Source organism: Crotalus tigris, unplaced genomic scaffold, assembly GCF_016545835.1.
Source record: "Crotalus tigris isolate CLP2741 ecotype Arizona unplaced genomic scaffold, ASM1654583v1 scf7180000021815.149296, whole genome shotgun sequence".
Lineage (NCBI taxonomy): Eukaryota > Metazoa > Chordata > Lepidosauria > Squamata > Viperidae > Crotalus > Crotalus tigris.
The window spans coordinates 1-22,860 of NW_024098688.1; the positions used below are offsets into that span (position 1 = coordinate 1).

A 22,860-nucleotide genomic window follows, 5' to 3' on the forward strand; every position below is an offset into this window, starting at 1 on the left:
ATATATATATATATATATATATATATATATATATATATATATATATATATATATATATACATACACATACATACACACACACACACAAACACACCTATAATAAAGGTAAAAAAGGATATATGCAGTGTTATCTTAATTTTAGATATCAAAAGGATTTTGCGGCTCCCGGTGTTTTGTTTTTGGTGGGAAACGGGTCCAAGTGGCTCTTTGAGTGTTTTGGGTTGCCTGCCCCTGAACTAGACATACCCAATTCTCGCAACCGTTCCTTATATGTTTTAGCCTCCAGTTCCCTAATCATCTTTGTTGCTCTTCTCTGTACTCTTTCTAGAGTCTCAACATGTTTTACATCGTGGGGACCAAAACTGAATGCAATATTCCAAGTGTGGCCTTACCAAGGCATTGTAAAGTGGTATTAATACTTCATGTAAAGTGATATAATACCTCATGTAAAGTGGTATTAATACTTCCTGTCGGCTTCCAACCAGCAAAGTCAATGAGGAAGCCAAAGAAAGAAAAAAAATATCACAAAACACGGTGGTGTGATGTCTCACAGTAAGAACCATGCCACTTAATGACAACGTTTCCAATCCCAATTGTAGTCATAAGTCAAGGACTACTAGCTGATTACATTTGGCCAGGAGCAGAATCAAGTTGGGAGGAACCAAGAGTGAATTGGTGGCTGAAAGTATCCTGGGTTCTGTTTTCGTTCTGCTGAGGATTATTCTACCCCTTTTTCTCTGTTTCTTTCATCTCTTTTCCTTTCTTTTTATCCTCAGCTGGTAGATTGGAGGGGGGGGGGCTTTAGGAAAAGCCTGTTTCCAGAATCAGCCCTGAAAGCTGTATGTGAGGTTGTAAATGACAAACAAATTAATGGGCTTTTGCTGCCTTGCAGGCTGACCGCTTTTGTGTTGAAATGCCTTTCTCAAATGAAGAGATACATCCCTGTGGAGGAACGCCACCTGATCGACGCTCAGAACTTTTTGGCCTTAAAGCAGAAAGGAAATGGCTGCTTCCAAAGCACCGGGACCCTCCTGAACAATGCGCTAAAGGTACAGGAAAGCCAGCAACGAGAGATCGGTGTAGCCGTCACTAAAGAGCACAAGGGGCTAGACCAGGGATAGGCCACCTATTGGCTCTTTTATGACTCGTGGACTTCAACTCCCAGAATTCCTGAGCCAGCCATGCTGAGGGGAAAGGGAGAGGTTTCCAAGCTGAGCCATGCTGGCTCAGGAATTCTGGGAGTTGAAGTCCATGAGTCATAAAAGAGCCAAGGTTGCCTACCCCTGGTCTAAGGGCTATTGTAAGTGTTATTTATATAGCCTAGGGCAGGTATAGGCTATCTTGGCTCTTTTGTGACTTGTGGACTTCAACTCCCAGAATTCCTGAGCCAGCCATGCTGAGGGGAAAGGGAGAGGTTTCCAAGCTGAGCCTTGCTGGCTCAGGAATTCTGGGAGTTGAAGTCCATCAATCATAAAAGAGCCAAGGTGGCCTACCCCTGGGCTAGATGACCTACAACAGGAGTCTTCAAACTTGGCCCTTTTATGACTGGTGGACTTCAACTCCCCGAATTCCTGAGCCAGCCATGCTGAGGGGAAAGGGAGAGGTTTCCAAGCTGAGCCAGGCTGGCTCAGGAATTCTGGGAGTTGAAGTCCACGAGTCATAAAAGAGCCAAGGTGGCCTACCACTGCCATAGGTACTAGATTGCTTTGAGAACCTAGTGATTTAGCACCCATCCCAAGGTCTCCCTTGGTTTCATTTCCTGAGGGTCCCAGGCTCCGTTGTCTGTAGATAAGGCAGATGTTTTCAGGCCAGGTTCCTTTCTCACGAAGGGAGAGCATTTCAAGGAGCAAGCAGGCCCCCTCCCACCAGAATGGCAGACCTCGAAAAAGAATGCATAGGCCAGGGGTAGGCAACCTGGGCTCTTTTATGACTCGTGGACTTCAACTCCCAGAATTCCTCAGCCAGCCATGCTGAGGGGAGCTTTCCAAGCTGAGCCAGGCTGGCTCAGGAATTCTGGGAGTTGAAGTCCACCAGTCATAAAGCAGCCTAGGCCTAGGCCAGAGATAGGCAACCTTGGCTTTTTTATGACTCGTGGACTTCAACTCCCAGAATTCCCGAGCCAGCCATGCTGAGGGGAAAAGGAGAGGTTTCCAAGCTGAGCCAGGCTGGCTCAGGAATTCTGGGAGTTGAAGTCCACGTGTCATAAAAGAGCCACAGTTGCCTAGCCCTGGGCTAGACTAGCTAACCTATGGGTTTGAGGGCTGAGCCATTTCGCCGAACAGCGGGATCAGCAGTGGCATTTGATAGCAGAGTGACGGCTATCTGGCCCTTGTTTTGGACAAATGGGGACCTTCAAGTGACCTCCTGACCTTTTGGGGTACAGTCAGGTAGGAAGATAAACAGAAAGGGTGGGGGTTATTTGGGGACGATGGCAACTGTAGTCAGATTTATCAAGAGGGAACTAGGCAAAGATTCTCCATTACATAGGGAGGAAGATATATAGGAGATGCAGTATAGAATTGAGTCAGGGGACCCTTTGCATGTAAATCAACAGGAGCAACAAAGATGCTTTTTCAAAAGGCAATTGGTCTTTCTTGGTTTTTCTCCTTTGAAAGACCTTTCACTTCTCATCCAAGAAGCTTCCTCAGTTCTGAAGAACCGAAGAAGCTTCCTGGATGAGAAGCGAAATCTTTTCAAAAGGGGAGGAAAAAAAAAGAAGGGTTTTTTTCCTTGTGGGAAGAAAAATCAGGTCTGGTTCCAAGCCGGGGGGGGGGGGGAGAAAGACACTGAAAACAAAATGGAGGCTGCAGGAAAGAAGGTCTCTGTTTATTTGGTAGCCAGAAACTAACATGGCAGCGGCATATTTCTGAGGTGGCTGACCCCAGTTAGGATTTTTGTGCAGTTTGCAGTATTTTGTAATGTTGAGGCTTGCTTTGTGTGCTTTTATTATTTGATTGGTTTTGCTTGTTTCACAAAGGCTTGTGATGGATCTTACGTGTCGGCTTCCCTTGGTCTTAATCCCGTCAAGCAAATGTAATTGATTTTATCCTGTTATCTTTAGTCTGTCTGTTGCCTCTAGTAGTGCTTCCTTTAGTGAATAGGCAGGCTTGAATCAATGTTTCCGCTTTTCTCAGGGATTGCGGTTACTCAAACTCACGAGTGAAACATTGCTTCTGTATTTAACTTTTCCTGAGCTTTATTCTTGTGATTTGAGGCATAGTGAAACAGGATTGGGGGGGAGGATGCGTTCTTACCACAGGCTTTTGGAAAAAGTACCCCTTGGGACAACCAAGACCTGGATGATTTAGAACAGGGATCTTCAAACTTGGCCCTTTTTTGACCTGTGGACTTCAACTCCCAGAATTCCTCAGCCAGCGTGCCTGGCTGAGGAATTCTGGGAGTTGAAGTCCACAAATCATTAAAAGGGCCAAGTTTTGAAGACCCGTGATTTAGACAACCTGAGCAGCACCTCTCCCAATTTTGTGCATTGTATGGTCCTGAGGGGGACACCAAATGGTGACCTGACCTTCGCCCGCCTGAGGCACCCTTGAAATAAGTAGGCTACAGATCCCAGAATTCCCAAGCAACATGTACATCAGTGAGAATTCTGAGAGCTGAAGTCCACGTATCTGGAGGTTGGGAAAAGCTACTTGGGGAGATGGAAGCTGTCCTTTCTGTAGTTATGGCTGCATCCCATTTTCTTCTTACAGGGCGGAGTTGATGATGAGGTCACTTTGTCAGCCTACGTCACCATCAGTTTGCTGGAGATGCCCTTACCCGTCACGGTAAGAAGCCATCTTCACCTCCCACAGACACCATTTAGCACCTTATCTCTTCAAGAAAGCTCCCTACGAAGCCGATTGCCCCTGAGCATAATAAAAGTCAAGATGCTCTCAGTTGAGTTTCATCGACTGCATCCAAGTCGGAGGTCTGTAACTGCCATCTTGGCCACACCACCTCAAGTTCAGTTCGTTTTTTCCATCTTTAGCTAAAACCGAGGTGGGGAACCATGGCCCCTTGATGACTCGTGGACTTCAACTCCCAGAATTCCTGAGCCAGCCATTACGGCTCAGCCATGGCTGCTTAGGAATTCTGGGAGTTGAAGGCCACGAGTCATCAAGGGGCCATCAGTTCCCCATCCCTGAACTAAAACGTGAGGGGTAATTTATGCAATTACCATAGAATTTATCTACTGTAGTAGACCATAATAATAATTTTTATTTTACAGTCCCAGACCAAAATGCAAGTGCAACAAAAGAAAACACAAGAAAAATACAATCACAAGCAGTTAACACCAGAAGCCTTGGCTAAAGGGAATTACAATGTTCTCCTCTAATAGTTACAGCTCTTAAAAGAAATTTAGAAACCTGAGAAGTAATATAGGAAGAATCATCCCCTAGACCAGTGGTTCTCAACCTTTTTAATGCCACGACCCCCAACCGGTTGTAAGTGGAGGACTACTCAACTGGTGCAGCACCGTTTGCAGAATGGGACTTTTGGCGGGCTCAGCAGGGCAGAGACAGCCTGGACAATTCCTATTGGCTTTTGAAAGCCAATAGAATGAGACTCTATTCAAGAGAGTCTATTCTATTGGCTTTCAAAAGCCAATAGAATAAACGGGAGTAGCACAGCTAAGGAAAAGGGGGAAAAAATGGCGGACTGCATTGTTTGGTGACCCCCATGAAATGGTTGTTCGACCCACAGGTTGAGAGCCACTGCCCTAGACAATATAAGACCAAATTACTAACATTAGAACCAGAGGGATCAATTCCAAGGAGAGACAGTAATTTAATTCTGGCTGTATTATACATAGGGCAGTATGATAAGACATGCTCCACAGTTTCAATTTCAGTCCTATCACAGGGGCATAGTCGCTCACTAAACAGGAGCCTCTTGAATCGCCCGTCGAGTAGTGCTGAGGGCAAAACATTGAAACGGGCTAGGGAAAAGACTCTTCTATACTTGGGGATGGTTAGAGTATAGAAATATGAAGCCATCCTCAATCCATAATTATTAGAATGGCTGAAGATCAAAGGGGAGCAGGTTTTGTTGGCTCTGGATCTTAAATATTGCAAATCTATGTCCACAAGCCGTTGGACTACCCTAAACTGGGCGTCCTTGAGACCATAATCTCCCAGAGCATCCCCCGTAAAACCTAGCAAGTGGAGTTTCTTCGTCAGCTCCCTTTCCCAACAAGAAGTATGAGAGTCAGCAAACACCAGGGAGAGGTAGCTACCAGGGGCTGCCGAAAACTGTACTAGACTATACAGAGCCTACTCTACAGGTAGTCCTTGACTTACAACCACAACCGACTCTGACATTTCTTTTGCTAAGCAAGGCAGTGGTTAAGGGGTTTTTGCCTCATTTTACGTGCTTTGTTGCCAGGGTTGTTAAGCGAACGCAGTTGTTAAGTTAGTAATACGCTTGTTAAGCGAATCTGACCTTCCCATTGACTTGGCTTGTCAAAAGAGTCGCTAAAGGGGATCACATGACCAGTGCAACCATCATCAATATGAAACAGATAAGAGTCCAAATTTGGTCACGTGACCATGGGGATGCTGTAATGGTCGTTAAGTGTGAAAAATGGTCATAAATCATTTTGTTTTAGGACCAGTGTAACTTTGAACGGTGTCAGGGCCCACTTCAAAACCTCATCCTGAGAACGCAGAACTCATGGAAGCAGTTTCTTCCCAAGGCAATGACAGGATCCGAGGGTTTCCCTGCTCAGGTCAATAGGTTAAAAGTGTCCTGAGCAAAACCCCACCCCATAGTTCAGGGGTAGGCAACCTATTGGCTCTTTTATGACTCGTGGACTTCAACTCCCAGAATTCCTGAGCCAGCCATGCTAAGGGGAAAGGGAGAGGTTTCCAAGCTGAGCCAGGCTGGCTCAGGAATTCTGGGAGTTGACGTCCACAAGTCATCAAAGAGCCAAGGTGGCCTACCGCTATCCTAGGACAAAAATTAAGAGCAGGGGTCTTCAAACTTGCCCCTTTTATGACTCGTGGACTTCAACTCCCAGAATTCCTGAGCCAGCCATGCTGAGGGGAAAGGGAGAGGTTTCCAAGCTGAGCCATGCTGGCTCAGGAATTCTGGGAGTTGAAGTCCACGAGTCATAAAAGAGCCAAGGTTGCCTACTCCTGCCATAATTCATCCGGTCAGTTCACATGGGCCAGTCCCCAGGGGTTAAGTCCGTTGTGGGAAAGAGCTGATAATGGCTGGGCTGTCTCAGGGTTTCAGCGATGTCTTGTCGGCTCTTTGCACCTTCCCTTCCCAACGCAGGAGATAAACCCTTTGCCGAAAGCACATTCCATTCTCCTCCATCCTTCTCTAGCTGACATCAAGGGGAGAGATAGTAAGCAGAAACAGCAAAGGCTTACAATATAGCTCCGTTGTGGCGAACCTATGGCATGTGTGCCACAGGTGGCACGCACAGCCCTCTCTATGGGCACGGGCGCTGTCGCCCCAGTCCTAGGCCTTCAGCTGGGTTTTATAAAACCGTTTTGCTTTAGGCCTCCGCCGCCGTGTCCAAAAAATAAAAAAAAAGTTTCAATCAATCAATCGAATTCAACTTCTTGCGGGGAAAAAAACCAGACCTTGCAAAGTTGGAATGGATTGATCAAACTTTTTAGTCCCACCCGGTGTGCCATGACCACTGCAGCCACGTCCACCCAATGGGCCACACCCAGCCGGCACCCCGACAGTACATAAGTGGGTTTTGGGTTGCAGTTTGGGCACTCGGTCTCTAAAAGGTTTGCCATCACTGATCTGGGTCCTCATTTTACCGAGCTCGGAAAGACGGAAGGCTGAGTCAACCTTGAGCCGGTCAGGATCGAACTCCTGGCAGTCGGCAGAGTTAGCCTGCAGTACTGCTTTCTAACCACTGGGCCACCAAGGCTGATAGCAGTTCAGATCTCACCAACCCTATACAAATGACAGAAATGCTCTAGATCAGTGGTTCTCAACCTTTTTATACGGCGACCCCGGTCATAAGCAGGCGGCGCGCATGTGTGGCACCGCCCCCTGCGTGGCACGCATGCGCGGCGGCGCCCCCCTGTGCGGCGGGCATGCATGGCGCCGCATGTGCGGCAGCGCCCCCTGCACGGCACGCATGCGCGGCGGCGCCCCATGCGCCGGCTGACAAAAAAAATGGCGGATCGTGTTGTTTGGCGACCCCCACGAAATGGTCGTTCGACCCCAAATGGGGTCGTGACCCACAGGTTGAGAACCGCTGCTCTAGATCCAGAGTCCCCAATCCCTGGGCCCTGGTCTGTTGTATGCCAGAAACCGGGCCAAGATGCAGGCAGTGCACAAAACTACGCCCTCTCTGGTCCACGGGAAAAACCTCTCTCTATTGAAACCGGTCCCTGGGGCCCCAAAGTTTGGGGGGGTCACTGCTCTACAATGAACTCCTTCCTTTTTTTCTCCCTGCAGCATTCTATGGTGCGAAATGCGTTGTTTTGCCTGGAGACCGCCTCCCACCAGAAAGACATCCCCGTGTACAACCTGGCCTTGTTGGGCTATGCTTTTGCGTTGGCTCACAAACAGGACAAGGTGACAGAAATACTCCACACCCTTCAAGAAAAGGCTGTGAAAGGAGGTAAGGAGGAAAAACAACATTTGTGGGAGAAGGGTGTGGATTTACCGCTAGGACCAGCCCAAGAGATGAATGAATGAATGAACCTTTAATATATATATATATATATATATATACATATATATATTGGAAAATTTGCATAAATATGTATATATTATATTATATTATATTATATTATATATTATATATTATATATTAATATATATATATATATATATATATATGTTCAATGATGCAATCTTCGATCTCCGGGAAGAGTATACTCCAGTTATTTATTGTTAAAACCACATTTAAAACAATAAAAACAGTTATATACGAAAATTAAAACAACTTAGCTTTCACTGGTCCTCTGCCAGCATCCTCAGAGTGGGGCTTAGGGGGTGGGAAGTTCTTTTTATCCCCTTGCTGATCCAATTGCCTACTCATTGCCCTCGTGACAGGGCCACTCTTCCTGATTGCCCGTGACTGCCTCAACTGTTCCACCCTCTCTTTTTTGCACTCTAACATTGTATTTTCCTGCTTTGTCATCCTTGTGCTATCTCCCCCTCCCTGTGCTGTTATCAGTAGCACGCTCCTGGGCTGCTGATCTGCCTCTGGAGTATACTCTTCCGGAGATCGAAGATTGCATCATTGAACAAATATGCCCGGGATTCGTATTTTTATAACTATTAAGGACATATATATATATATATATATATATATATATATATATATATATATATATATATATATAGCAGGAAGTGTTTTCGGACAGATGTCTAATTGATTACACCTTGACATTTTTTAATGCTATACTGCAAGTTTTACTTTTTACAATCTCTTTTGCCTTGCAGCCCCCAACTAGGGGCGTAAGCAGGCTCAAGTCGCAACTGCGAAACATTACAAATCCAAATTTCTTTTTTGACAAGAATTAAAGAATTAAATTGGGGACTAAGATGGCCATTTCGAGCTCATTCTGCTCTCGTCAGTTAGCCACACCCTTTATGGGATTCGAACCTGGCAGTTTACACACTCCCCTCTTTGCCAGCTGAGTCAAGGGAGTATATGCAGAAGTTTTTCAGACAGATGTTAATGATTACACCTTGACATTTTTTAACTGCTATACTGCAGTTTTACTTTTTACAATTCTTTTTAAAACATATATATATGTGTGTGTGTGTGTGTGTGTTTTCTGAGGTTTTCGCGGGTGTTTGTATGTCTTTGGTTATTCGGGTTTTCTCCCGCGTAAAATTGAAGTGTCTTGGCAACGTTTCGACGAAGTCCCATTGTCATCTTCAGGCTGGTGTTTTCAGCTCGGCTTCGAGCAGCAATATATATGTGTATATATATATATATATATATATATATATATATGTAGGTCTTTGGTTGTTCGGGTTTTCTCCCACGTAAAATTGGAAGTGTCTTGGTGACGTTTCGACGAAGTCCCATTCGTCATCTTCAGGCTGGTGTTTTCAGCTTCGTGCTTCGAGCAGCAATGTGTGGTCTTAGCTGTTTCTTCCTTTTAACTGCCAGTGGGGGTATGAACTGATTGGGTGGGAGCTTGGCTGTGTTCTGATTGGGTGGAGGTGTGTTCTGATTGGTTAGGGGCTTGGCTGTGCTCTGATTGGCTGGGGGGTTGGCTGTGCTCTGATTGGCTGGGGGGTTGGCTGTGCTCTGATTGGCTGGGGGAGTGTTCTGTTTGGTTGTGCTCAGGTTAGTCTGAGTTGCAGAGGGGTTTAAGATTTTGGGCTGCCTTGCTATTTTTTGGCTTCGCGTTTGTGGTCGTGCCTCATTTTCATGGAGGGTGTCAGTTTGCTTCATGTATGGATTGGAGGGCTTTAAAGTGGCTAATGATGCAGCTCTGGTCTGGCTTCTGGTTTGTGGTTGTGCCTCATCATCGGTGTGGCTTTGGGTTTGCTTTTTGCGTGGATGTGTGGTGGTGACATCCTGTGTGGTTTTTGTGAGTGTGGGTCTGGTATCATTTTTTGTATTAGGGAGTCGTTTGTCAATAAGGGCGGGTTTCCACTCCAACTCTGCAGCCACCAAACGGATCCTGAAAAGAACAGAATTGGCCCTAATCAGAAATGAACTTCACACAAAAAGATTCCTCCTAGACCGAATTAACAAAGATCTCCTCACACTCCACCTCAAACTCAGCAACAAGATCCACCCCGCACTTTGGGACAAATCCAAACAACTCGCCGTCTGGAGAGCCGAAACACAGACCTCCCTCAAGAAACAGCTAAGACCACGCATTGCTGCTCGAAGCACGAAGCTGAAAACACCAGCCTGAAGATGACGAATGGGACTTCGTCGAAACGTCGCCAAGACACTTCCAATTTTACGCGGGAGAAAACCCGAACAACCAAAGACCTACATACAAACACCCGCGAAAACCTCAGAAAACATATATATATATATATGTATACAGTATACAGTGACATTGGCTGAGCCTCCCTCCGTGCCACACCCCCCCCCCCCACAACTCACTTCTCCTTGTGCCATATCCGTTATCGGATGTTGGCGATTATGATGGCGATTCTGTTTTTATCAGCAAACGCACAAAAAAGTGCTGCTGAGTTTTGTCCAAACCAGTCCCTTAGATTTTGAACCCACGATGTTCTTCTTCTGTCTGGACCTCGTTTGCCTTCCATCTTTCCCTGGAGGGTTAAATGGAGCATGCCGTATTTTTCTGGGTGTCGCATCACGAGTCCGAAATATTCCAACTTTCATTTTTTAATTGTTTTGATGATTTCCCTGGGCTTTCCCAGGCGGCTTATCGCCTCCTCATTTCTGATCTTGTCAACCCAGCTTCTGCGTAACAGCATCCTGTAAATCCACATTTTACATCCACGTTGAAATAAAAACAAGGATAGAAAAAGCTCGAACAGCATTCTTCAAAATGAAAAAGGTCTTCTGCAGTCACGACATAAGCCTAAGACTGAAAATCAGGCTTGTCAGATGCCATATTTTTCCTCTCCTGCTCTTTGGAGTAGAGAGTTGGTCTCTGACAGCAGGCCACCTGAAGAGACCACAACTCACAGTGACTACAAACCCCCAACTTATTACTGTGAGCTAATTGCACAGCACGCCGGCCTCACGAGTCTGTCGTGCATAAAATTATGTCCCATTCAAGAGCCTGACAGCCCATGGATAAAAGCTGTCCTTCAGCCTGTTGGTACGGCTGGCTATATTTCTGTATCTCCTACCCCAGGGGTGTCAAACTCAATTTCACTGAGGACCGCATCAGCATTGCGGTTGCCCTCAGGGGGGGCGGGGGTGTGTGGCCAGGGTGGGTGCAGCCTACTGGGTGGGCGTGGATGGACTGGGTGTGGCTTACTGGCTGGGCATGGCCAGCTCTACATCGTTTGCGTCAAGGGTGCCTGTGGGGGCCTGGGCAGGAGTGGGACAGATCTGAGGGTCTCTGGAAGAAGGGGGTGGGACCGGGGCAAGCGCCAAGGCATGGTCCATTTCTTCATTCCTCACAAAGGGTGACACCTCCCCAGCATGCACCCAGGCGGCGGGGCGGACATGGCAGGGGCTGGTTCCTCGCTGTTTCCAGACGGCCTTGTGGAGCTAAGACTGAATGCGTTTCAGCATAGATGGCCACCACAAAATTGTACATTGGCTCCCAACCGGCCTGGGCCAGGGCCAAGGCAGCGGGGGCCGTTCCCTCACTGTTTCCAGGATGGCTTTGCGGGCCACATGAAACCACTTTGCGGGCTGCATCCGGCCCCCGGGCCTTGTGTTTGACACGTCTGTCCTACCCAATGGTAGGAGAGTAAAGAGGTACCAACCAGGGTGTGAGTCATCCCTGAGCATTTTCCTCGCTCTACCAAGTTAACGGGTCCTGGCGATGTCATCCAGTGGTGTCAGGGAACAGCCCACGATGTCTTGTGCCGTGCTAACCACCCTCTAGTACTTTCCTGTCCGCAGCTGTCAAGCCAGCCTACCAAACCGCAATACAGTATGTGAGAACGCTTTCAATAGTAGACCGGTAGAAGAAAGTGGGCAAAGAGGACGTTTGTCCCTCCAGAAGATGCAGATGACTTTGTTTTACTACGGGCCAACATTTCTGTTGCTAAGCCAGATAGGGTATATGTTGAATTTTGCCCCATTTTACAACCTTGCTTGCCATGGTGGTTAAGTGGCTTCCCCATGGACTTTGCATGTCGGAAGATCGCAAAAGGGGATCCTATGACTCCAGGACACGGCAACTGTCATAAATACATACCGGTTGCCAAGGGCCCGGATTTGGATGACGTGACGTGGGGATGTTGCAACAGTCACAAGGGTGAAAAATGGTCATACGTCAGGGCAGTTGTAACGTCCTGAATTTGCAAGTTGTAAGTTGAAGACTACCAGTAGCCATGTTTGGATGATCTGAAGCCAGACCTAACTCTTCTTCTTTCTTTTGGGCTCCAAAGACGATGGCTCCATTCACTGGGAGAGGCCTGCAAAGCCAGAGATGAAGCAGCCTCTGTACTACGAGCGTCGTGCTCCTTCAGCAGAGGTGGAATTAACCAGCTACGTGTTTCTTACTTACCTGAAGAGAGGTCTATCACCATCCGAGGAGGATCTGGCAGCGGCCACGAAGATTGTGACATGGCTTACTAAACAACAGAATCCTTCTGGAGGATTCTCTTCAACACAGGTTGGTGGCTCCCGTTTGTGGGTTCGATATGTCGGGGTGCTTCGGGGTGGGAGAAGAAGACTTCTATCTGAGAGGTGGGGGGTTCTAAGCTGGATTGCAAAACACACTAGTACAGGGGCCCTCCACCTTGGCAACTTTAAAACTTGTGGACCTCAACTCCTAGCTTTACTGGCTGAGGAATTCTGAGAGTTGAAGTCCACAAGTCTTAAAGTTGCCCGCACTAAGTAGTACATGAAGGCCAGGGGAGCAGGGCCGGGACAGCAGCTGGCATCTTTGGATAAAATGACTCTCTCTTGTCCCACTGCTGCTCTTCCTTGGCCTACTACAGAACAGAACAGAACAGAATAGAATCAGAACAGAAGAATAGAATAGAATAGAATAGAATAGAATAGAATAGAATAGAATAGAATAGAATAGAATAGAATAGAATAGAACAGAACAGAACAGAACAGAACAGAACAGAATAGAATAACAGAACAGAATAATAGAATAGGATTGGATAGGATAGGTTAGGATAGAATCAGAATAGAATAGAATAGAATAGAAATAGAATAGAATAGAATAGAATTGAAATAGAATACAATAGAATAGAATCAGAATAGAATAGAATCAATAGAATAGGAATAGAATAGAATAGAATAGAATCAATAGAATAGAATCAATAGAATAGAATAGAATAGAATAGAATAGAATAGAATCGGAGTTGGAAGGGACCTTGGAGGTCATCTAGTCCAACCCCCTGCTCAGTCAGGAAACCCTCTACCATTTCAGACAAGTGGTTTTCCAGTCTCTTCTTAAAACCTTCCAGTCTTGGAGCATTCAAAACTTCCTGATGTGAAGAAAACATGGAGACCGTCTTCTGGCTTCCTACCATTGCATAAGAATGATCTGGGGACCCGGGTGGTCATATTTGTGTTCTTAGGAGAAGAACTCGCCCTGATCTCTTATCTCTCCTCGCAGGACACCGTGGTGGCCCTCCAGGCCCTCTCTTTGTATGCAGCCACGACTTTCTCCCACAGCGCGGAGGGCATCAAAGTGGCCTTGAAGTCTGGTGAGAACAGTCTGAGGGAATTCCAAGTAGACAAGAGCAACAGGATTCTGCTTCAGACCTACGACCTGCCCAGCGTGCCTGGGGAGTATTCGGTCGTCGTGACTGGGAAAGGTTGCGCCTATGTGCAGGTGAGGTTCCTAGGGATCCTTCGGAGAGAAAAGGTGGCGACAGGGTGCAAGGTGACTCCTGTTAGAGAGAAGACAATAACAGAAAAAAAGAGAATGACATAGAAAAATGGGTTCAGTGTCCCCACTCACTTTCAGTTATGGCCACTGCCTACACCAGGGGTGTCAAACTCAATTGCACTGAGGGCCGCATCAGCATAGCAGTTGCCCTCGGGGGGCCAGGTGGGTGTGGCCAAGGTGGGTGCAGCCTACTGGTGGGCATGGATGGAGTGGGTGTGGCCTACTGGGTGGGCATGGCCAACTCTACATCATTCGCGTCAAGGGTGCCTGTGGGGGCCTGGGCAGGAGTGGGACAGATCTGAGAGTCTCTGGCAGAAGGGGGTGGGACTGAGGCAAGCGCCAAGGCATGGTCCATTTCTTCATTCCCCACAAAGGGTGACACCTCCCCAGCATGCACCCAGGGGGCGGGGCCGACACGGCAGGGGCTGGTTCCTCGCTGTTTCCAGACGGCCTTGTGGAGCTAAGATTGAATGCGTTTCAGCATAGATGGCCACCACAAAATTGTACATTGGCTCCCGACCGGCCTGGGCCAGGGCCAAGGCAGCGTGGGCCGTTCCCTCACTGTTTCCAGGATGGCTTCGCGGGCCACATGAAACCACTTTGTGGGCCGCGTCCGGCCCGCGGGCCTTGTGTTTAACATGTCTGGCCTACACTGGCATGTCACCATCAAAAAATTTTCCCTCCAATCCAGAGCAAAAAAAAAATGCTCATCCCTGCTTTAAAACTTAGTAATAATTTCCTGAGGCCAACTATATATTTTCATTGCAGAACATTCTAATTTCTTTGGTATTGGATAAGTCCGCTTCTTAACTGTGGCAATATAACTTATTTTTAACAATATTAAAGCAGCTAAACATCATAAGAGAGACTGCCATAGAACCATTGCTTTGGGAAAGACCATTTGAACCAGTGGTGGGATTCAGCCAGTTCGCAGTATTGTTGTGGGTCAAGTTAATATATTTTAAATATGCTGCCCATGAGCATGGCTTCCAGGCTTCTTCATGGAAACAAAATAGAGCAGCAATAGCAGTAGCACTTATGTTCTATCCCAGCCTATTGCCGTCCTTGTTAAAGGCACAAGGACCAAACCCCTGCTGATACAATAGGCTGGAGACTTTAAAACAAAACAAACCCCTTTTAATATGGGTGACAAACCTGACAAATAGTCCAAAAACACAAACAGCAAAACTCAAGTCCAAAGGAAGGAAATAGTCCACAGGAAACACGATGCAAAGAGAAGAGTAGTCACAAGCAAGACGAACAGACCGGGATTCCAAGAAGCACTTTGCAAACGGTTGCCTTCTGCAACCAGCACCGCCCACACCTCCTCTTTTTATACAGCAGTCCCAAGGCGTTGCCTCTCAGTGCCTTCTCCTTTTACTCTGGAGTAGTCGCATTGACTGCTGCTGATTTACTCTTGCTAATTGACGACGTGTGTGAGCATCAATTAGCAAGTCCATCAGGTGTGAGCCCTCCGAGTCTGACTCATTCTCCTCACACAGCTGAGCTTCATCGGGAGAAGAACTGGAGGGCCCAGGCTCTGCATCAAACCGTGAGTCCTGTAATTCATCGGAGCCTCCCTTTGCCCCTGATGGCCCTTCAAATGCCTCCTCCACCTCCTCCTCAGATCCCTCAGACTCCGCTGTTGGGAGCACAGGCTGGCACGGAATCACAACAACTTACAGTAGACTTCTGTACCGCCCCACGGTGCTTCATAGCCCTCTCCGGGAGGTTTGCAGAGTCAGCATATTGCCCTCAGCCATCTGGGTCCTCATTTCACCAACCTGGGAAGGACGGAAAAGCCGAGTCCGTCAGGGCTGCGGGCAGACTTTGCCTGCAATACTGCACTCTTAATCTCATCAAATGGAATGCACAAAGTTCATTCATAAATTGAAGGATATTGGGGAGGGGGGGAGAAAGGGGATTTTTTTAAAAAATAAAAAACACGCTTTAGTTGTCTGCAAAAAAAGATAACAAGGCTGGCACCAGGCGGGAGCCCTCTCGGATGAGAGATTTAGACACAGGCTCCCTTCCTGAGAAGATTCTGCTTTCTGTGCTAAACGCCTGACTTAGCCCGCTTAGGAATATTTATTTATTTATTTATTTATTTATTTATGAGACTTATATACCGCTTTAAGTGCAAGCACTCTCTAAGCGGTGTACACCAGTAAGCAATGTATATATATATATATATATATATATATATATATATATATTACATTGCCCCCCAACAATCTGGGTCCTCATTTTACCTACCCCGGAAGGATGGAAGGCTGAGTCAACCTTGAGCCAGTGAGATTTGAACCGCTGACCTGCTGAACACAGTCAGCTAAAGTGGCCTGCAGTACTGCCCCCTAACTGCTGCGCCACCTCGGCTCTTAATATGGAGGACAGCAGCCAAAGAGGACCCCCGTTTGCCGTCAGCAAGTAGCTCCTCCTTTCTCTGACGGTCATCGCTCCCTTCAAAATGTAGAAAGCCGTCCCTGCTCCCTCGGGAGGCTCTCTGAACTGCTTGAGTGAGGTGGACGTGGAGTTGAGGCTCTGTCCATTAGCCAGAGAGCGAGAAAAACTCTTCCCACTTTAAAAGGGCAGAGAAAGAGTCCCAAAGGTGCTTTTTCAAAAGGCAACTGGACTTCCTTGTTTTTCCTGGAAGAAGTTTCGCTTCTTATCCAAGAAGCTTCTTCGGTTCTGACCGGATGGTGAAGGATGGAAGGATTTGTATTCCCCGCCGTCATCTGCACTCTTTCTGAGAGCCGTTGAGGCCTTTTGGCGATTCCAAGAAGATCCCACCACCCATTTGCACTACTCAGGTGACTCTGAGGGCACAGATAAGCCTCCAAGTGGCCTCAACGGATCTCAGGAAGAGTGCAGAGGAGTAGATGACCGCAAGGAATATAAATCCTCCATCCATCCTCCTTCGTTCAGACAGAACTGAAGAAGCTTCTTGGATGAGAAGCAAGGGAAAAGACAGTCTAGTTGCCTTCCATGACCTGGAAGACTGAGAATCTCCACAGACATGCAGAGAAATAGGAACCATAGAGAAACGTAGTCCTATGAGAAGAAAGACCTGGAACGGAAGAAGAGTGGTAACCAAGGAAACAGAAAGCAGAAAAGTCCAGCCTTGTTTAAGTAAGAAGGCCCAAGATTCCATCCTTGCATTTCTAGCATGACACGGTAATGCTGAAGAGCTGTTGCTAATCAGGCAATAGCGCCGACTTCAGTCGGTCATGTTTTAAGGTTGTTTTCCTATTGTTGTTGTTCTACTGTGGACACACATCTGCTTCTCTGGTGGGCTTACAAGAAGAAAGCCTCTTTCAACGGAGAGGAAGAACTGTGGCAGTTGTCTTCCATCAGGTGCACTCCAGAAGTGTCGGCATTCAGCTTCTATTGGCAAACTTGGCTGAAAATATTGGAAGCTGAAGGCCGACACATCTGCAGGACATCAGACCGGAGAAGGCTGAGCAATGTGGATCTAGGAAACGATGGCACCAGGAGTCCAGGTGGATGGAGCGGTCCTAGATTTCCTTGAGCAGCAGAAAACCTGCATGGCCTTGTTGTTGTAGTTAGTTGCGAAGTCATGTCGGACCCATCGCGACCCCATGGACAACGTTCCTCCAGGCCTTCCTGTCCTCTGCCATCTTCTGGAGTCCATTTAAGCTCACACCTACTGCTTCAGTGACTCCATCCAGCCACCTCATTCTCTGTCGTCCCATTCTTCTATTGCCCTCAATCTTTCCCAGCATTAGGCTCTTCTCCAGTGAGTCCTTCCTTCTCATTAGGTGGCCAAAGTACTGGAGTTTCAACTTCAGGATCTGACCTTCTCAAGAGCCGTCAGGGTTGATCTCCTCCAGGACTGACCGGTTTGATCGCCTTGTGGCTAATTCACCAACAAAGATGACCCATTAACAAAATATTTCCTCCTCAGACCACCTTGAGGTACAACGTGCTCCCACACCCAGAGGATGACCCATTTGCGCTGACTGTCAACACAATTCCCGAAACGTGTGAAGGAGTCAAGGCCCACAAGGAATACGACATTGTACTGAACGTCAGGTACTTCTCTCGTCAATAAGTCACAGCTGAAGGAGATCTGGCTGCCATTCAAGGGATGTCATAATGTCAGATGGTGTCTTTGGTCTGAAGAACCATGTCCCACGCCGAAGAACCTTGGTTCATATAACTTGCTAATCTAATCTCAGATAAATGTGATTTGTTTGGGGTTCCATATATTGTGGGATCAGGAATTAAAAACCCCACACCCATCTTAACCGGGGCTGACGTGGTTTCTTTTCCCTCTCATTTGTCCAGTTACACCGGCAAACGTCCAGCCTCAAACATGGCGATTATTAGTGTGAAGATGGTCTCTGGATTTGTACCAAATAAGCCCTCTGTAAAAAAGGTAATGGACAGTTTTTGTATTGGGCCTTTCCCCCAAATAACTACTGATTTCTCTTGACTGTGGCATTCCAAAGAATTAAGAGCTGCTGAGTGGAATTTGGCCAAAAATGCCACCATCCAAGATTTATAGCCAAGACGTTGAAATAGAGCAGTGGTTCTCAACCTGTGGGTCGGGACCCCATTTGGGGTCGAACAACCATTTCACGGGGGTCGCCAAACAATGCAGTCTGCCATTTTTTCCCCCTTTTCCCTAGCTGTGCTACTCCCTTTTATTCTATTGGCTTTTGAAAGCCAATAGAATAGACTCTCTTGAATAGAGTCTAATTCTATTGGCTTTCAAAAGCCAATAGGAATTGTCCAGGTTGTTTCTGCCCTGCTGAGCCCACCAAAAGTCCCATTTTGCAAACGGTGCTGCACCAGTTGAGTAGTCCTCGACTTACGACCAGTTGGGGGTCGCGGCATTAAAAAGGTTGAGAACCACTGAAATAGAGTCTCTCTGTGTGGGGAGAGGAAGGGATGGGGAATGGAAATGTGCCCACATTGTTTTATTATAAGGCCATGCCCTCCATGGCAGTGACCATCCCAACATGGTCAGTTAGAAAAGAAGCCATGGCCTAGTCAAAAGTACACTTACTAAAGCAAGTGCTTACAGAAGAAGCAAAGCTAGATCTGGCGTTTCCGTGCCCAAAGCACACGGTTAACTTTCCCTTGTTCCCATCCACACACACACACACACACACACACCGGTTACATCAAGCAGACTCTCACAGGACAGCACGGTTCACGGTTTCATTTTCCCTTAGGCTAGCCCTCCCTTCGTCCCCTCCGGCCGATCTCCCTTCCCCATTGCTATAACAGGCTGACAGCAGGCAACGCAGAGATAGCAGGATGGCAGCCCTGACAGGCAGCCCTTTTGTGAGAAGGACAACAGCCTACGTTCCAACATTGCAAAGCGTGCTGGATATTCCAAGGTGGACCTCTATTGGCCAAGGGCACTTCACCTCTCCAAGATCAAGGCCAGGTTCTCCTTCCAAGGTTTCGGCTGACAACGGTCAACGGCAGATTGCTGCCCCTGATCCATAATAATGAAGAAATCTCCCATTTGTTTTCCGCAGCTGGAAAAGCAGGCTCCGATTAAGCGGGTGGATGTAATCAGCCACTAAAGTGGAGCTGTATTTGGAGAAGGTGAGTGCAGAAAACCAAAATGAGGAGCGGGCGAGCTATAATGATAATGATCACCTTAATGATAATGGAAAGGCCAAAAGAGAGGAAGGGAACTGCTGGGGAATCTGCCCACTGAAATCTTCCTGTGGAGCATGAAAACACTCATACTCCACTTGAAGGTCGAGAGTCATAAACAAAGGAAAAGGGAATTGCTTCGTTCAGGTATTTGGGAAAAGGTACAATAATATAAGAAGCCAACGGGTGCAGTCCAGATATTGGGGCTCCATCCCTTATTCCCCCTTGGTCAGGTTGTGTGGAACTAGTCCGAAACATCTCAGCCTCTCATTGGGTGCCCTGGCGGGCTTCAAAATTTCAATCTTCTAAGCCGGGATAGGCCACCTTGGCTCTTTTAGCACTTGTGGACTTCAACTCCCAGAATTCCTGAGCCGAAGGTTTTTTTCAGGAGGCAACGGACCTTCTGTCTTTTGCTTCTCATCTTAAACAGGATGATCCTAGAGCAGGGGTCTTCAAATGTAGCCCTTTTATAACTTGTGGACTTCAACTCCCAGAATTCCTCAGCCAGGCATGCCTGGCTGAGGAATTCTGGGAGTTGAACTCCACAAGTCCTAAAAGGGCCAAGTTTGAAGACCCTGTCCCAGAGAGTCACTTATCTGAAATGGTATAGGGCAGGGTAGGCAGCCTTGGCTCTTTTATGAATGGTGGACTTCAACTCCCAGAATTCCTGAGCCAGCCATGCTGAGGGGAAAGGGAGAGGTTTCCAAGCTGAGCCAGGCGGGCTCAGGAATTCTGGGAGTTGAAGTCCACCAGTCATAAAAGAGCCAAGGTGGCCTACCCCTGGTCTAAGCAGTACAGGTTGTTCTCGACTTATGACAGTTTGTTTAGTGACCATTCAAAGTTACAATGGTACTGGAGAAAAAAAGTGATTTATGAATGTTTTCACACTTACGACCATTGCAGCCATCTCTGTAGTCATATGATCAAAATTCAGATGTTTGGCAACTGGTGTGTGGCCTTTTGACGAGCAAAGTCGATGCGGAAACCAAATTCCCTTAACAACTGTGTTACTAACTTAACAACTGCAGGAGTTTGCTTAACAACTGTGCGGTTGAAGTGGATTCTGAGGGGTTCGTAGGCCGATGTGTCTGTTGATGGAATTGCTTTGTGGGGTGCCAGGCTTCGACGAGCGTCACGAGCGTGGCGGGCGGGAGGTAGCGTGGCTGATGATTTTACTGTTGCTCCCATCAAACCTGTGTCGGTGTGGGTAGAGATTATATATGCCGCCAAGGGACAAAGGAGCAATAGACTGAAAATGTGCAGATGGACCTTGTCTAAACCGCTCATTTTATCCGCAGCTGACCAACGTCACCGTGCACATCTCGTTCACGGTAGAACGGAGCTTCGAGATCCAGAATCAGAGGCCGGCGTTTGTGCGTGTGTACGACTATTACGAAGGTGAGTTCGGAATATGCGGCTGTGGGTTCTGAATTCGATCCCGCACCACTCCCTGAGGACTCCAAAGCCAAATCCCGAAAGATAGTAAAAGAACAGCTCACGTCCCTTTGGGATGTGAGGGAAAGCCCATTTGATATTAACCATAGTTTCCCTTCACGTTTCCAGATGAATCCACCGTGGTTCCATATAGCGCCCCCTGCAGCAAAGGTACAGTATGGACTCCTTTTGAACTCTTACGACTCTCTTCCCATCTTCTTTCTTTTTTTCTGAGTAGAACCTTCTAAACGCGACCAATTTGCATTTTTATTCTATGGAATAGAATATCATTCCAAAAAAAATCTGCCTTTGGCTTTATGCCAGCGGTCTCCCAACTTGGTAACTTTACACCTTGCGGACTTCAATTCCCAGAATTCCTCCAACCATCCTCAACCTCAACAATTTTTAAAATGTGAGGAGTTGAATTCCCCAGCCAGCAGAAGTACACACTTTTTAAAGTTGCCGAGGTGGAGAAACATTGCTTTAGATTGTCTGCGTCTTTGAAATCCATTTGCTCCTGTAAGGTTTTCCACTTAGCCTCACAATGGCCCCAGCGTTACTCAGGAATTTAAAAGAGCCAAAGAAACTCCTGAGCAGAGGTTTCAGCAAGCAAACAACTTTTATTTTGATCAAAACAGAGTTGGGTGACCCCATCTCTCTTCGTGGCTGGTAGAGAGATGAAGGCAACAACCAGAAAAGATGTCTTCCACCTTTTATACCTTTTCAGAACAAAGAGATCAGGTCTTGGTACTAGGCATAAGATGGCACAAAAACACAATTCCTAGATGATGACTCATACACAGCAACCCAGGCTCCATCCGTAACTCCTTTCCCCCTCCCCTTACTGTGCTCTTTTCATATAAGCAATCACCTATACCTAAAGCAGTGGTTCTCAACCTTTCTAATGCCGCGACCCCATAATACAGTTCCCCATGTTGTGGTGATCCCCAACCACTTATGCATCACCGGGTGCCAGGGGCGTGGCCAAAGAAAAGGGGGAAAAATGGCAGACAGCCTTGTTTGGCGACCCCCGTGAAATGGTGGTTCGACCCCAAATGGGGTCCCGACCCACAGGTTGAGAACCACTGACCTAAAGCATGAAGCCCTTACTTTTCCAATATATTTATATAAAGCATCTGATCAAGCAATTAACTAGAAAATAATGATTACAAAATAACAAAACAATGATTACATGATAACACTATAAGTATCAATATAAAAGGGTTACTATATATAAAATAAATGCTAATGTCAAACTTAAACGTTCTAAAATCATAAGCACAATAAAATCCCTTCACTCCAAAAGATGTTCAGAAAAGTATGCGGACGTGAGGTTGACTTTACCGAATAGCAGTAGCACGCAGACTTATATACCGCTTTACAGTGCTTTACAGCCCTCTCTAAGCGGTTTACAGAGTCAGCATATTGCTTCAACAATCTGGGTCCTCATTTTACCGAAGGATGAAAGGCTGAGTCAACTTTGACCTGGTGAGAATTGAACTGCCAAACTGCTGGCAGCTGGCAGTCAGCAGAAGTAGCCTGCAGTACTGAATTCCAACCACTGCGCCACCATGGCTCTAGGCCCTTATTTGATTACTTTGAACATGGCTCAGTGTGTCAGGTTGATAAGCTAATGTTCATAATTTACATTAATAAGTGAAGCTAGCCTTTGTTTTATTCAAGAACTTACACTTAAATCGTGTCTTTGGGCCAGGGCTGTTCACTCACTGTTTCCAGGATGGCTTCGCGGGCCACATGAAACCACTCTGCGGGCCACATCCGTCCTCCGGGCCTTGTGGTTGACATGTCTGGCTTAGCTGATCTTGTGATGGTCTTTTCTTTCCCACAGTTAAGTCTGGGAACGCATGATGAACAGAGTCGCCCTCCACCGTCTCCCAGTTAGTCCCAAAGATGCTTTCCTTCCCAACCTGATGAGAAAGCAACAGGCAGAAGACGGCCACCCAAAGACCCAAGAAGAATCAGGTGCCCTCTGGGCGTCTTCCTTCATCTACCGCTTTACGAGCCCCAAGGAATTTGAGGCACGCTACCGGCTTCACCTTCTCTCCAGTTGGGTCTGGAAAAACAAACATCTGGCATTTGCTGTTGTCTCCTCTGGGGGTGGAAAGAACAAAACAAATAAATAAATGTATGGATTTCATCAGCTTTGTTTCGAATCCATCTTTCACGTGGGTTTCCCTAATACAGGGGTCGGCAAACCTTAAACACTCAAAGAGCCACTTGGACCCGTTTCCCAGAGAAAAGAAAGCACTGGGAGCCGCGCATGAGGGGGGGGGGAGCTTGATTGAAGAGTTTAATTAAAAAGAAA

General features: G+C 47.0%; 1 protein-coding gene across 1 annotated transcript; it reads left to right on the forward strand.

Moving 5' to 3' along the window:
- Positions 1-686: 686 nt before the first annotated feature.
- On the forward strand, positions 687-22,695 carry LOC120296934 (alpha-2-macroglobulin-like; the record flags this gene model as incomplete). The annotated part of the gene is made up of 11 exons (XM_039318996.1): positions 687-1,049; positions 3,711-3,785; positions 7,432-7,597; positions 12,001-12,227; positions 13,188-13,406; positions 17,389-17,516; positions 17,772-17,862; positions 18,977-19,046; positions 20,399-20,498; positions 20,664-20,705; positions 22,384-22,695. Coding segments are annotated over 8 exons (1,317 nt in total), but the record flags the coding sequence as incomplete, so codon positions are not given.
- Positions 22,696-22,860: the final 165 nt, after the last annotated feature.